The sequence below is a fragment of the Camelus bactrianus genome, chromosome 4, assembly GCF_048773025.1.
Source record: "Camelus bactrianus isolate YW-2024 breed Bactrian camel chromosome 4, ASM4877302v1, whole genome shotgun sequence".
Classification (NCBI taxonomy): domain Eukaryota; kingdom Metazoa; phylum Chordata; class Mammalia; order Artiodactyla; family Camelidae; genus Camelus; species Camelus bactrianus.
Genome location: NC_133542.1, coordinates 40,846,778 through 40,861,625, shown reverse-complemented (window position 1 = coordinate 40,861,625; position 14,848 = coordinate 40,846,778). Strand labels below are relative to the sequence as shown.

General features: G+C 32.1%; 1 protein-coding gene across 4 annotated transcripts in view; it reads right to left on the bottom strand.

The window, feature by feature from the left end:
- VPS13A (vacuolar protein sorting 13 homolog A) overlaps positions 1–14,848 on the bottom strand; it is a 201,709-nt gene that overhangs the window by 81,911 nt on the left and 104,950 nt on the right. For all 4 annotated transcript variants that reach the window (XR_006724182.2, XM_010952785.3, XM_010952786.3 and 1 more), the window contains exons 36-39: positions 7,952–8,079; positions 7,430–7,599; positions 6,605–6,822; positions 5,684–5,916 (exon numbers count right to left, since the gene is read on the bottom strand). Coding sequence is in view for 3 of the 4 variants with exons in the window: in XM_010952785.3 (XP_010951087.1) it covers positions 5,684–5,916; positions 6,605–6,822; positions 7,430–7,599; positions 7,952–8,079 (749 nt within the window). In the remaining variant the exon portion in view is untranslated. The remainder of the gene's footprint in view (positions 1–5,683; positions 5,917–6,604; positions 6,823–7,429; positions 7,600–7,951; positions 8,080–14,848) is intronic.

Here is a 14,848-nt window from a genome sequence, read left to right as displayed (position 1 = left end):
ATCTCTCTGCTCTAGCATTTTTTCTATAAACAATAAGAGACCAGACAGAACCTTCAAATCAGGCAGCTTGGAAATCTCCTTAGCTATATACCTATGTTTGTCACTTACAAGTTCTCCTTTTCACATAACTCCAAGACACAATTAGCAAAGCTTTCTGTCAGTGCAAATCAAGCCATCCCCCTACTTCCAATAACATGTCCTTTACTTCATTCTGAGCCCTCACTGGCAGCATTCTTAAATGACCATATTTCTACCAAGAGAGTTCAACTAACTTAGGCTTTCTCTATCATTCTCTTCAAAATTCCTCCAACTTCTACATTTCTCTGCTTACTTCCCAGTTCCAAAGCTGCCCCCACATTTTAAATAACTGCTACAACAGCATACTACTTATATACAAAAATCTGTATTTGTTTCCTATTGCCACATACAACAAATCACCACACAATTAGTGGCTTAGAATACCACAAATTTATTATCTACCCATTTTCAGGGGTCAGGAATCTCCCTGAAATCAGATGTCAGGGTGCTGTGTCCTCGTCTAGAGGCTTGACTAGGGAAAGATCTGTTCCCAAGCTCCTTCATGTTGTTGGCTCAATTCATTTCTTTGTGGCCCAGGCCTGAGATTTCCATTTGCTTGCCAACTTTTGGCCAGGGACTACTTTCTACTCCTGTTAGTCCCTCACAGGTTCCTGACATGTGGCCTTACTGACATGGCAGTTGGCTCCTTCAAGGCCAGCAGAAAAGCATCTCTCTGATGTTTCACCATTTTAAAAATTAGGTTAGGTCCACTGAGAATCTCTCTTTGTTAAAGTTAAATAATTAGCAATCTAACTATATTCATTGGTCCTGTCCACACTCAAGGGAAGGAGACCATACTGAGCACATGCAACAGGAGGCAGAAATCTTGAAAGCCATCTTGGAATTCTGCCTACATTAAAGATGGAAAATAAATCAAAAAAATATATATATATAACCTCTAAACCTATTCTCCAAAGAAAGCACATCAAAATCTACTACTATTCTAATAAATCAGAAAGATCAACTGGTACATGACTTAAATATTCAGTATATTATATCTTTAAACTTCAGGGATAGAATATTGTAACCACATTGCAATATATAATCTAAGACTTTAAACATAAAATTTGTGTTATTTTGTCTTTTTAGAGAAGGCAAAAAATAAAAACAAAAATACTATTATAAACACATATAAAAATTTCTTATAACTTGGAAATTTTTAATTGGCTTTTTAAATAGTTCCTTCATCCAAATAAACATGAAGGTGTGCTTTGATCCTTAGCCAATTCCTATATTTTCAAGTCTAATTAAGCTACCTAGAATTAAAAATGCAGCTGGTCCTTAACAGTAAACATGTTCATGCCAAAACTATATTACAGTCAAATTTTCCATAATATAGTCCATATAGATCAACTTAATAATGTGGAAACATTTCTTAAAATGGAATTATTTTCCTACTAGTATGATTTTATTGTCTCCAGCTACGTCCATTGTGACTTTACTGATATTTCTATCATTTTTTTTCCCTCCTTCCTACTCTCATCTCTCACCATACTGCTCCCAGTCTCATACGATTTTTACTACTGGTGCATTTCTTTCCTGATGATACTGCTTCCCCTTCAAAGAAGCAATCTTAAGCTAACTAACATCTACAGAAGCCTACAAGAGCTGATTATAAATTCTCTACTTTAAAAACACTGCCTTGGTGGTGGGAAGGACTGCTTCAAGCTGAGGATGACTAAATACTAAGAAAAAAGTTAGGGTATAAGAGGATAGATGTTGGTATGTGGGTAGATGTGTGGTGGGAACTTGCACTCTCTGGAACCCAGGTACTCTGCATACAGTATCTCTTAAACCTGAAACACACTCTGGTAACTCCTCTATTCCCGTTTAACTAACTTCATCATCTTTCAGGCATCAGCATAAACGTCTTTTCTACTGAGAAGTCTCCCTTGCCTACTACTTCAGAACAGTTATATATAGTCTTCTATATATAGTTCTAATTAACAAACAGAATACAAGAACAAACTAAAATATCCTCAAATTTAGGATTAACCCATAAATGTAAGGCTGGTATGCCATAGGACAATCAATGTAATTTATCATCATAATAATAAAAACTACTATTGTTTTTTCAACAGACAGCAGTAAGCAATCAAAAAAATTCAACACTTATTCATGATTAAGATTCTCTCAAAATTTCATGTGGAATTTTATCAACATACTAAGGGTCTCATATTTAAATTCAAAAGAAAATATTAAAATTATAGTACTATCACCTCGCTTTTAGCACAGGAATACAATGAGGATGAATCCTTGTGGCCATTGAAGCAATAAACAAGAATGTAGCTTTTGCAGATGATTTTTGGTTAAGTCTAATATTAATAAAAATATTAGTACAAGTAATAAGTTTAGAAAAGTTAGAGAGTAAGATAAATTCATGAAAAAGCTGACAACTATTTACAATAGATATAAAATAAATTATATATCTGGATCATGATTTAGCTTTTTAAAAAAGGAAAATTTAAAATACCTAAAGAATTTAAGAATTTTAAAGATTATTATAAAACCTAATTGGTGAAACAGACATAAGTAAATTTATAGTCTATAGGTAGCAAAGATGAGAATATCCTATGTTAATGATTGTGAAAATTTAGGGTCATTTATCCTCTAAAATTAAATTCTAATAGGAAAAAAGTATATATACCACACTCTCCATACGTCTTCTTGAAGTTCATGAATCTTTTTTTTTAAGTTCATGAATCTTTCATAAGCATACATGAAATGAACCCGAGAGACGAATGATGAATTAAGAAACTTTTTTCTAATATAAAATGACTATGATACCAATTAAAGTTCAACAAATTGCAACTTATCAAAATATACATAGCTTCCTAATTTTTTTTTTTTTTGGTAGGGGAAGGTTGTTAGGTTTACTTATTTATTTTTAGAGGAGGTGCTGGGGATTGAACCCAGAACCTCAGGCATGCTAAGCATGCACTCTACTGCTTGAGCTACACCCTCCCCCCTAAAATATACGTTGCTAAAACATCTAGTTGACCGTAAATAATCTTTTCAAAGATTCCTATTCAAAATTTCCTATAATCATAGATGTTTCCCTTATATGGATGCCCAGCTAAAGATATCCCTTTTTAGACTTCTGTTTCAAAATCTCCTATAATCATAAATGTTTCCCTTACATGGATGCCCACTTAAAGATATCCCATTTTTAGACTTGTTTCCATCTGTGAAGGAAGAAACTTGTGGGAAAGCAACAATCCACCTACAAGTTGTAAAGTCCTATTTTTAAAAAGTCTGCTTAATGTAGAAGAAGGAAACTGGAACACTCTATCACCATATACAAAAATAAACTCAATATGGATTAAAGACCTAAATGTAAGACCACTACTATAAAACTCTTAGAGGAAGACTTGCAGAACACTTGAACACTATTTGACATAGACTGCAGCATTATTTTTTCGATCCCTTCCACAAAGCAAAGGAAATAAAAGCAAAAATAAACAAATGAGACCTAATATAACTCAAGAGCTTTTGCAGAGCAAAGGAAACCACTAACAAAATGAAAAACAACCTACTGAATGGGAGAATATTTGCAAGTGATATGACCAATAAGGAGTTAAATATCCATTATGTATAAACATCTCACAAAACTCAACGTCAAAAAAAAATTTGATTAAAAAATGAGCAGAAGAACTGAATAGACATTCTTCCAAAGACGAAAGGCAGATGGCCAACAGGCATATGAGAAGATGCTCAGCACTGCTAATCACCAGGGAAATGCAAATCAAAACCACAGTGAGATACCACCTCACACCTGTCAGAATGGCTATCATCAAAAAGAATATGAATAACAAATGTAGGTGAGGATCTGGAGAAAAGGGAACCCTTGTACACTGTTGGTGGAAATGTAAATTTGTGCAGCCACCACCATGGAGAAGAGTGTGCAGATTCCTTAAAAAACTGAAAACAGACTTGCCACATGATCCAGCAATTCCACTCCTGGGCATATATCCGGAGAAAACAAAAACACTAGTTTGAAAAGATACACGCACCTCAATGATCACAGCAACATTGTTTATAACTGCCAAGATACGGAAGCAACCCAAGTGTCCATCAACAGACAAATGGATCAAGAGGATGTGGTATATATACACAATGAAACACTACTTAGCTTAAAAAGAATAAAATTTTGGCATTTGCAGCAACATGGATGGATCTGGAAGTTGTTATGCTAAGTGAAATATGTCAGAGAAAGACAAATACTATATGATATTGCTTGAATGTAGAATCTAAAAAATACAACAAAGTAGTGAATATAACAACAAAAAAAAGCAGACTCACAGAGAGAACAAACTACTGGTTACCAGTGGTGAGGGAGGCAATAGAGAGGTAAAGGATTAATAGGTACAAACTATTAGGTATAAAATAAGCTACAAGGACATATTGTATAGCATGAAGAATATAGCCAATATTTTAAAATAACTATAAATAGAGTATAATCTGTAAAAATTGTGAATCACTATATTGTACACCTATAACATATAATATATGTAACATGTAATTCTTCTCTTGGAAGAAGTGAGTATGTTCTATGGTTGAACAAAGACAAGTATGGATTACTTTTGTGGACAAAGGAAGAAATCTTTGAGTGGACTGTGAGAAGAACCTCTAGATGCCACCTCATACCTGTTCTCTTTTTCTTCTTCAGTAAGAGAAGTTTTAGCTGAGCCTAAGGTAGCTCAAAAAAAAAAAAAAAAAAAAAAAAAAAGACCACCTTCTCCAAACTTTTGTTGCAGATAAGGGTGGCCGTACAGCTATATTCAAGCCAAAAGGATATGAACAGAAGAAATATATGTTAAATTTCTGAGTCATAACCTAAAAGAGAATCAGTATGCCCTCCATTTTCTATTTCCTCTCTTTGCTTAGGGGTGAGCCATCAGCCTTGAAAACTAGGGAGACAGTCCACCCTATATCCTAACCAATATACACGTATTTACTTATGACAAAATCACATCTTACATTTCTGTTGATAATATTTATACTTCTATTATTCCTGTAGAAACCTAACCATTTTTATTAGTGTTTAGTAAGAGTACTAGAAGTCAGATAGTTAACTTGAAAAGATGTCTTTGAAGAAATTAATTTTAAACAGTTACGAAGAAGAGGAAGTCCAAGAGGTAGTAAAAAATAAAATACAAATGTGAAGTTGTCAAAGCAAATAGCTGATACTTCAAATAAGCCATATGGGAGAAAAGCAAAAACACATCTGAGCAAAAATGTCCAGAGGGGGAAGAAAATTAAAAATAATAAAATCGAAACAACACAACAAACAATTGGTAGAAAGTCTCAAAGGCTTAAATGCAGTGCAGAATTGATTAGAAACTCAGAATAGAATCTTAATTTAGAAGTGTCAAGAAAAAAGCAACTTCTTAGTGTGATTATTCCTACAAATAGATAAAACAATGAGGAAAACCGGAAAAATGACAAAGTTTCAAAGATGGTGTAATAATAATCTAGGCTCTCCAAGCAGAAAGAAGGTATTTTACAGAGAAAAGTTGTAAAGTATGTAGGCAGTTTCCTAAAGTGGTATACACTATATACAATATAGCTTACAATTAAGTAGATGATTAAATAGTAAACTCACAGTAGTGATTTTTCCTTTTCTCTTGACTGGAAGAAATGGGCATGCTCTGACTTGGAGATCTTTAATGGCAGCAGTCATTGTATTATTTTCAAAGTCACCTTTCCAACAAATTTCACATTGTGTTGTAATGACTAAGGCAGGAGCATCATTTCTTGTCATATCAGCCACAAACACAATTTCAGGATTTTTAATAAGGACATTAATTTCCCACTTCTCTGATTCCTGTATAGGCACTAAAATAGAAATAAAAATGTTTTAAAATAGCTATAAATATTTATTATTTATCAAAAATTATTATTTACAGGAAAACACTAAGCCTAAGTAAAAAGTAAAATGAAAAAATCTTAGGTCCCAAAGAAATTTAGTGCAACTCTTTTGAGTACAAGATTTGAAGAAGCTATAGCCATAGAACATTTTAAAATCTGGGGGAAAAAACTCCACCATTTAATGGAAGACCTGGAAATAAATCTAGTTTCCAATTCTCAGCTTGACAGTTTTCACTATACCACAATGAATGAAATATGTAAAAGATAGTAGAAAACTATAAATATAACAAAAATAAAAGAGGATTTTAAGTTAAAGTACTATCTTTAAGTATGAGAAGTAGTGGCTGATTTGTTATTCCTTCTCCTTGATTACCTCCAACAAATTCTTTCAAAATATTGTCTTCAGAAAAGTACAATTACTTATTTTAATATAGATCTCATAATTTTTAAGCCCAATATATATTTACACCTTGAAAAATAAGCAAACTGTATATCCTATCAGAAAATACATTTAAGTTTTCCTCTTAACCTCTGAAAAATAAAGATTTTTAACTTATTAATCCACTTAACTTCATCATCTAGAAGGTTAATCAAGGTAAGAGCTATTACAGCACTTTCATAACACAGATATCAAATATTTCAGCCAATAACTAACCTTCTTCTTTAGCAGGCCATGTTTGAACATTGGTTTCTACAGCAGTGCCTGTGGTGTAGGCCTCAAGAAAGACATTTGCAACGGTCAGGAGAAATTCCACACTTGCACAAATATACATTTCTTGAAGGACTAAATCAGCCACCCATCCGTCTCTGACTTTCCTATACCGTACATCCATCATGTCCTTTTTGTCAAACCCAACTGTCAGTCCTATCATTCTGAAAAAACACCATAATAACAATTCCTATGAGTATATTACAAATAAACCAAACACATCAATAAAATTCAAAGATCTCTTATCCCCTTCATGGACAGCAAACCAACACTCTGAAAGTCATTTCTCCAAGGAAGTTCACAGCGTACTCCAAACCACAGACTTACAGTCTTCAAGAGCACAAATGTTTCATAAATTAGGAAGTACATCCTTAAGAAATTATCAGAATTTTCAATCTCAGCATATTTTTTCTTCTCAATTTTTCATGTTTCCCATTACAGTTTGCATGGATTAATAATTTAGATAATACAGATTAACTTAAAAACCAATTTAATTGCATTGATCATTTCTATTTACCCAATCAATCAAACACTCAGTAAGAAAAGCACATAACTGAACCAGGGTATTTTATGAGACTGATGCGCTGCCTGCTGCGCTAAGAGGGCAGATTGAACCAGGGTATTTTAAATGTTGACTTAGAACCACGAACTCAATTGCACTGAATCTCCGAGGACCTTAGGATGTACCCAGAAAATGAACATGCAACTTTGGGAATAAATTCTATAAAATATATCAACCATTTCTCAAGTAAAATCTCAGAACACTATTACCTAGGAGTCGCCTTCTTGACATGAGGCCTTTTGTCATCTAAAATACAGTTCTTTAATGAGAAGGAAGAAAACGTTGAGTCATCTGTATACATTTTTAAAGTACTTATAATATTCTCCAACTTAAATTCAGCAAGATTCAGAGAAGGATCACGAATATCTGTGAAGGAAGTCTGTGGAAGAGGAAATCAATCAAAATTTGACACAAAAACAAATGTAAAACACGTTTTAAGATATAAACTACTACATTCTCTATCTCCAAAGTGCTCATAATGAAAGGCAAAAGAATATTAACTTTAATTAAAAAATTTATTCTTCATATCACTGGCTATAGGAAAGATAATTCATTTTAAAAGGGAAATGGCTAAATTATTTTATTATTAAAGCAAAAAGATCAATAACTTTTCTGAGGAACAGATATACGCCAAAATATACATGAAATACTCACAAATGCTATTTTAATAGACATTTGCCTATATAATTTTCACCAAGTGAGAATATATTTTCTTTTCTTCTTCAACTTACCTGTTTAGGACCCGGACTATACAGTGCCATGGTAAGATAATCAGTTTTGAAACTCATATTTAGTGTTGTCTTAACTTGAGAAGGACGTGAATGTACTTCCACCACAGCAGCTGTCACTACAGTTGTTCCTTGGAAAAATTAAAGTTATTGGATAAAAGAAAAAAGTCAGATAGTGGAACTCACTAAAATAGCGTTGAAACAGATTTAAGTGAATTATTAAATAAATGGGTATAATATAATGTTTTTCAAAAAACTTTTAAGATTTAACAATTTAGATGTTGAACTCACTAACTCCTGGCTTAGCATTCATTACATAAAAACATGGGAGTATTAATTAAGCTCTTGGTTTATTTCTAAAAAGCTCTTGGTTTAATTTTTTTAAAATGGGAATAAGAGAAGTAACCACTGAGTTTGTTTTGCAAATTAAGCAAAATAGCATGTATAAATCGTGTACTAGAGTATGTGGTATATTAGTTTGGAATTTAAATTTTATTTCAAAAAATAAAACCAAACAAGATAAATTAGATGATATTTAGAAAAATCATTCCACTAAGCAAAAGGATCCAAAATTTAATTTTCTCTAAATTTTATATAAACAACATATTATATACACATGGTATGTATTAAATGGACATATAATAAAAACACAGCAATTCCTAATTCTTGTTTTACCTGACTCCAGAAACAAGTACCACCATGCCAGGTAGCTTATTTTTTTACTTTAGGCAAAATTTGTATCACTGAAATACACAGATCTTATCTGAAAAATTCAATGAGATTTGATGAATGTATACGTTCATGTCATTAACACTCCAATAAAGATACTGAACATTCGTATCACTCCAGAAAGTTCCCTTTTTCCTACCATTCTAATTTCAATCACCTTAGATGAGTTTTGTTTGTTCTTAAATTCTGTATAAATGAAGTAATATATCATACTCTTTCATGTTTAGTTTCTTTCAACTGACATGTTATTTTGTTTCAGTAGCTCATTCTTTCTGATGCACTCTGAAAATGCATTCTATGAAAATACACAGTATGAAAAATAAACAATTCATCCATTCTAGTATCAGAAAACATATGGGTTATTTCCAGATTTGAGCTATTATGGATAAATCTGCATATATTACAAGGTAAGTAATTTTGTGTACATATGCACTTATTTTGGAGTGGGGTGTGGGTAAAAACTTGGGCCTGTAATTGCTTGTTATAGAGTAGGTGTATATTAATTGCCAAACTCTCAAAAATAGTTAATATTATTTCACATTTCTGACAGCAATATTTGAGAGTTTCAGCTGTTTCACATTCTCATCAACATTTGGTGGTGTCAGCCTTTTAAACTTTAGTTTGGTAAACTGAAGTTTTCCTGAAAAATAACTGTATTAGCACCTTTTCATGTGCTTACTGTCCATTTAACATATCTTTTCCCAAGTAGCCAAATCTTCTGGTCATTATTTCATTTTTTAAAAAGTTCCTAATTTCAAGGAGTTCTCATGTATTCTAGATAAAAGGATAAGGTCAGATACATGTATCATGAATGTGTCTCCTAGTCTGAAGCTTAACTTTTCACAATCTTAATACTATCTTCTGATGAGCAGAAGTTTAACATTTTGAAGTCTACTTTATAAAGTTTTCCTTTCATGATTAGAGCTTTTGTACCTACCCAAGAAATCTTTGGCTATCCTATGAAGATATTCTTTCATGCTTTCTTCCAGAAGTTTAAAAGTTTTTGCTTTCAAATATATGCCTTTTATCCATCTCAAATTAATTTCTGTGTATGATGTGAAGGGACAAGGTTCAATTTTTCCTACATTTACCTAGTTGCCAACAGCCCCATTTGTTAAAAAGTTCATCCTTTCCCTATTGTCTAGTCCTTGTTGAAAGTAAGTTTACTTGTATATCTTCTGGACTTTCTATTCTGTTTCATAAATCTATTTTTCTATGCTATGCTATATCCATACCGACTTAATTATTGAAGATTTACTATAAATTGTGAAATTCGACAGTGTATGTCTTTGTTCTTCTTTCTCTGTATATATAGTGTATACACAGATATATATACATACATACATACATATATATAAATGGCTCCATCCTTAGCATTTCTATATAATTTTTTAAGTAATTTTTCGATTTCTGTTAAAGTTTGATTGGGATTATGTTGAATCTATGAATCAACATGGTGAGAAGTGACATTTAAACAATACTGAGATTTTAACAATGAGATTTTTCAATGCACAAACATGGCATATCTCTTCATATATTTAAGTCACTTAGTTCTTCTCATCAGTATTTGGTATTTTTCAGTGTAACAGTCTCATATAATTTCGTTAAACTTCTTCCTAAGTATATTATTTTTTGACATTATTGAAAATAGTTTTAATTTTATTTCTTAATTGTCACTGATACAACTGATATTTACATATTAACATAGTATCTTGTTAAAAATGCTAAATTGATTTCTTAATTCTAGGAATTTGTTGAAGACTTCTTAGGGTTTTCTATGTAGTCAATATCACACTTAGAAAAAGTAACACTTCCTAATGCATTTTAGAAAGCAAGCATTACCCTGGTACCAAAAACCAAAACAGAAAAAGCCACTTCAAGAAAAGAGTATCACACACGAATATCCCTCATGACACAGCTATACAAATTCTTAACAACATAATTAGCATGCTGTGTTAGCGTAATTAGCTTTTTTGGGGGAGATTCCAACTTTTTAATTTTCCCTATACACAAAACAAAGTAAAAGAGATAATACAGGATTAAACTACAAAAGCATTTAACCGGTAAAACACACATACACAAAAAAAATCTGGATAGGAAGAAAAGCTTATTTACAATGAGGAAACATGTAAATTAAGGTAGTTTGTAGTTTTCACATGAAACATTAAAGAAGAAAAGTCAAACATATGCTACATGGGTGTCACTGTTTACAGTAACACTGAAGAAGAGAAAACAACACTTATTTAGGGACAGATTACCACGAAGTCCAGATTTTATAGCATCAGTGCAATAAATTCATAAAACTATATTACAGCCAGTTAATTTAATTCTGATATTTATCATTCATTTTCTCTCACCAGTCTTGCTAAGAATTTATCAATTTTTATTAGTCTTTCCAATGAAAATGATTTTTCACTTTGTTATTTTTTTCTACTGTTTGTTTCTTTTTCATTGATTTTTACTGTTTTCTGTATCACTGCCTTTATTTTTAGTTTGATTTGCTCTTCTTCTTCTAGTTTTCTGAAGTGAAAGATTTGATCTTTGATTTTTAACTCTTATTCTTTCCCAGTACAATCCTTTATGGCACCAAATTTCTTTCGGCACTGCTTTAGTTGCATTCCACAACTTTTGACATGTTTTATGTTCATTATCTTCCAGTTTAAATAATTCTCTGATTTTCCGTCTCCTTTCTTTATGGAACCATCTGTTATTTCAAAATTATTTAATGTCCAAATATTTCAAGCTTTTTAGACATCCCATTGCTACTGATTTCTAACTTAATTCCATTTGGTCAGAAAACCTTATGGCCCCCCCAAATGGTTTATTTTTGTGAATATTCCAGGAGATCTTAAAAAAAAGTGTATTCTGCAATTGTTGAGTGAAGTATATTAATGTTAACTAGGTCAAGCTTGTTAACAGTATTCAAATGTTCTATATTTTGATTTCTTTTGTCTATAGTCTATCAATTAACTAAGAGTGATGTGCTAAGTAATCTACTATGATTTTGTATATGTGTATTTATTTCCTCCTCTAGCTGTCAATTTTTGCTGAATATATTCTGAAGCTGTTATTAGTAACACACATCTAAATTTATTTCATTTTATTTGTGCATTAATTCGTTCAAACTTATTTAGAAAAACTTGTAAAGAGAAATTTATGAGACAATCAGGAAAAAATATGAAGTTAACTAGATTTTTTGAAGTTAACTAGATATTTACATGTTTTAAAGGGAGTATTGCAAATGTTTTAGGGGTGATGATGTTACTATGACTATATTCAAAAAGTAAAGTTCACACTGCTTATAGATGAATAGTAATTAAAGGTGTAACATCTGAGATTTGCTTTAAAATTATCTAGTGGGCTGGGAGTTGGGGGAAGAAAAAGAGGAGAATTTTGGCAGTAATAAAAGCAGCCACATGATACTAAGTGTTGAAATTGGGTAATGGATACCTGTAGGCTCATTACCTTATTCCTTCTACTTTGATGTACGTGTAAACATTTCCAGAAGAAAAGGATTAAAACAGTAATATATTTAAATGTTTATTTTTTCCATCCATTTTAGACATTGGCTTTATACTCCTCTCTACTTAAGTCCTTATCATTTCCTCTACCTGTCCCATCTTCCTCTTTCCAACTTTGGTCATATATGTCATTATTTCTACCTTAACAGTTAACAACACTTACATACTTATTTACATAGTAAGTCTTCCATGTGTTGTTTAACTATGGCTATGTAATAATTTTAAATTAAGAGACTAATAGCTTATTATATTTCTTCTGCTGCTACAACATCACAACTTGTGTATCTCTCAAAACAGCAGAGAGAATCTCTTCACACATTCTAAAGATGGCTCAAAATCATGCAAAATTTAGTCCACTTCACTTCTGTACCAGAATATATAGTACATATTTCTCCCTTCTTAGGAACAGAATACATGTCTTCCTCATCCATATAATATAGCTAATTAATTCCTCATTCTCCCATTTCCTTACGTAGTATAATTAACTCATTCTACATATTACATAGAATTTATATATTTTTCTTCTTTAAGACATTCTTCCCTTTTTTTCTTAAAGCATTCTGAACTCCTCTTTCCCAAGTCCTTCTAGCCCAGTAACACAGATAATTTTGGGATTCCTTTTTAATGCCCTCCTGGGTAAGTCTATTGTTTTTGGATCCTATGTTTTCCTATTTCCCAGATTCCTTGTTTGCTTTGCTAGAATATATTTTCAAACTACCAGCATACATGAAAGATACTGCAGGTTCAGTTCCAGACCAATGCAATAAAATCAGTATCACATCAAAGCGAGTCACACAAATTTTTGATTTCCCAGTACATATAAAAACAATGTTTACTCTATACTGTAGTCTATTAAGAGTACAGCAGCATTAAGTCTTAAAAAATGTACATGTATTAAAAATAATTTTATTGGAAAAATGGCACTCAGACTTGCTCAAGTCACAGCTGCCATAAACCTTCAATCAGTTAAAAAACGCAGTATCTGAGAAGCACAATAAAATGAGGTATACCTGTAATTTCTTTAGGAATGGGTAAAAGAAAGCAAACTTTGAGTCACTGGAAATCTGAATATTCTTTTCCCATTTGGATGTTGGTTTTGCCATATATATACCCTTAACTTCAAAACCATCTTCCTTAGAAATTTGGCTATATTACTCCATTGTCTTTTATCCTCCATCCATCCCAACCCATCCCACCAAGTTTCACTAATGATAAGTCTGATTCCAGTCCCCTTTCCCCCAAGCCTCTAATAGGCATCCTGGTTTTTTCCTAAACTAAAAATTTTACCTTTGTTGTTATGACATTTCATAAAAATGTGTTTGCATAAGGAGTCTTTGATTGGCTTGAAACTTGGTAGATTATTTATATCCAAGAATTTGTTTCAGTATTTACTTAGCCCTGGAGGGTTTTCTTCTATTACTTCTTTGAAAGATTCTTCTCTTCCATTTTCTCAGTCTTTCTCCTAAAATATTTATTATTCTGGAATTGGACTTTTTGAACTAAAGCTCCATCACTCTAAATCATTCTCCATTTCTGTCTTTATTTTTCCTCGATGTTACAGGAGATTGATATATTCAGTAATATATATATTACAACTCAGTACTCACATTCTAACCCCATGCTTAGTGCAACTGTTTTGTTTTAAAGTTTCAGCAATCATAATTTTAGTTTCCAATAACTCTTATGTTGGGAAGGCAAAAGGTAGTGATGGTAGGATTCATTTTATATTCTCAAAATCCTCTGATTATGAGAGTTTGTTTTCTGTTTGTTCACATTCTCTCTTGTTCCCTCAATTATTTCTGATTCATTCAGGAAACACTATTCTGTTTATCTTGGTTGCTTTCACACTTAGGTTCTTGTGATTTTCTTCATGTCTGATCATTAATATTTAACAACAAAGGACTGGGTTGGTTATTCTAGCTAGTAAGAATGGAATTTCCTATAATGTAATTAATGTAAGGTTGTTTCTGGGCTAGGATTCTGACTGAAAAAACTATGTAATATTTCAGGGCTTTACACATGAGTCTTGTGAACTAATAAGTTTAAGTTCGAGGTAGGCAGGTTTGGGGTTCCCCCAAAATGCCAGAATGAGGAGAATTTTATTCTTACAAAACAAAATCATCCCAGAAGTTCTAATTAACCCAATTTGCTGTATGTGCTGGTGCTCAACTTAGAACCTAGTCAGGGTTCCACAAAGCAAATTAAATCCAACATTGGATGCAGTCTCCTTCTGAGTTACAGTTTCCTCTGTTCTATTCCATCCATCCATCTTTCAAATATTTGTTGAAATCCATCATTTACTAATAATCATTCTCTCTTGACACCTCTAATATTCTGATACTCCTAATATCAATATAAAATACTCCATCTGGAATATATGCTGCACTAGGAATAAGGGAGAAGATGGGGGAAGAGGAGAAAAATTGAAAATAAGGAATTATAGGAAAGTTGAGATAAGAATAAACATATACTAAGGAATTTTGTTACAAGACTAGGAATTTTGAATTAAGAAAAAAGTCAACAGAATGAATAAACAAATTAGAAATACCTGAACGGAATTAGCTAAATAGAAAAGATATATAAATCTTAGTTTACCCAAAACTAGAACTAGGGGGAATGGAAAGAAGGCTGGAAGGAAAGAAGAAACTAG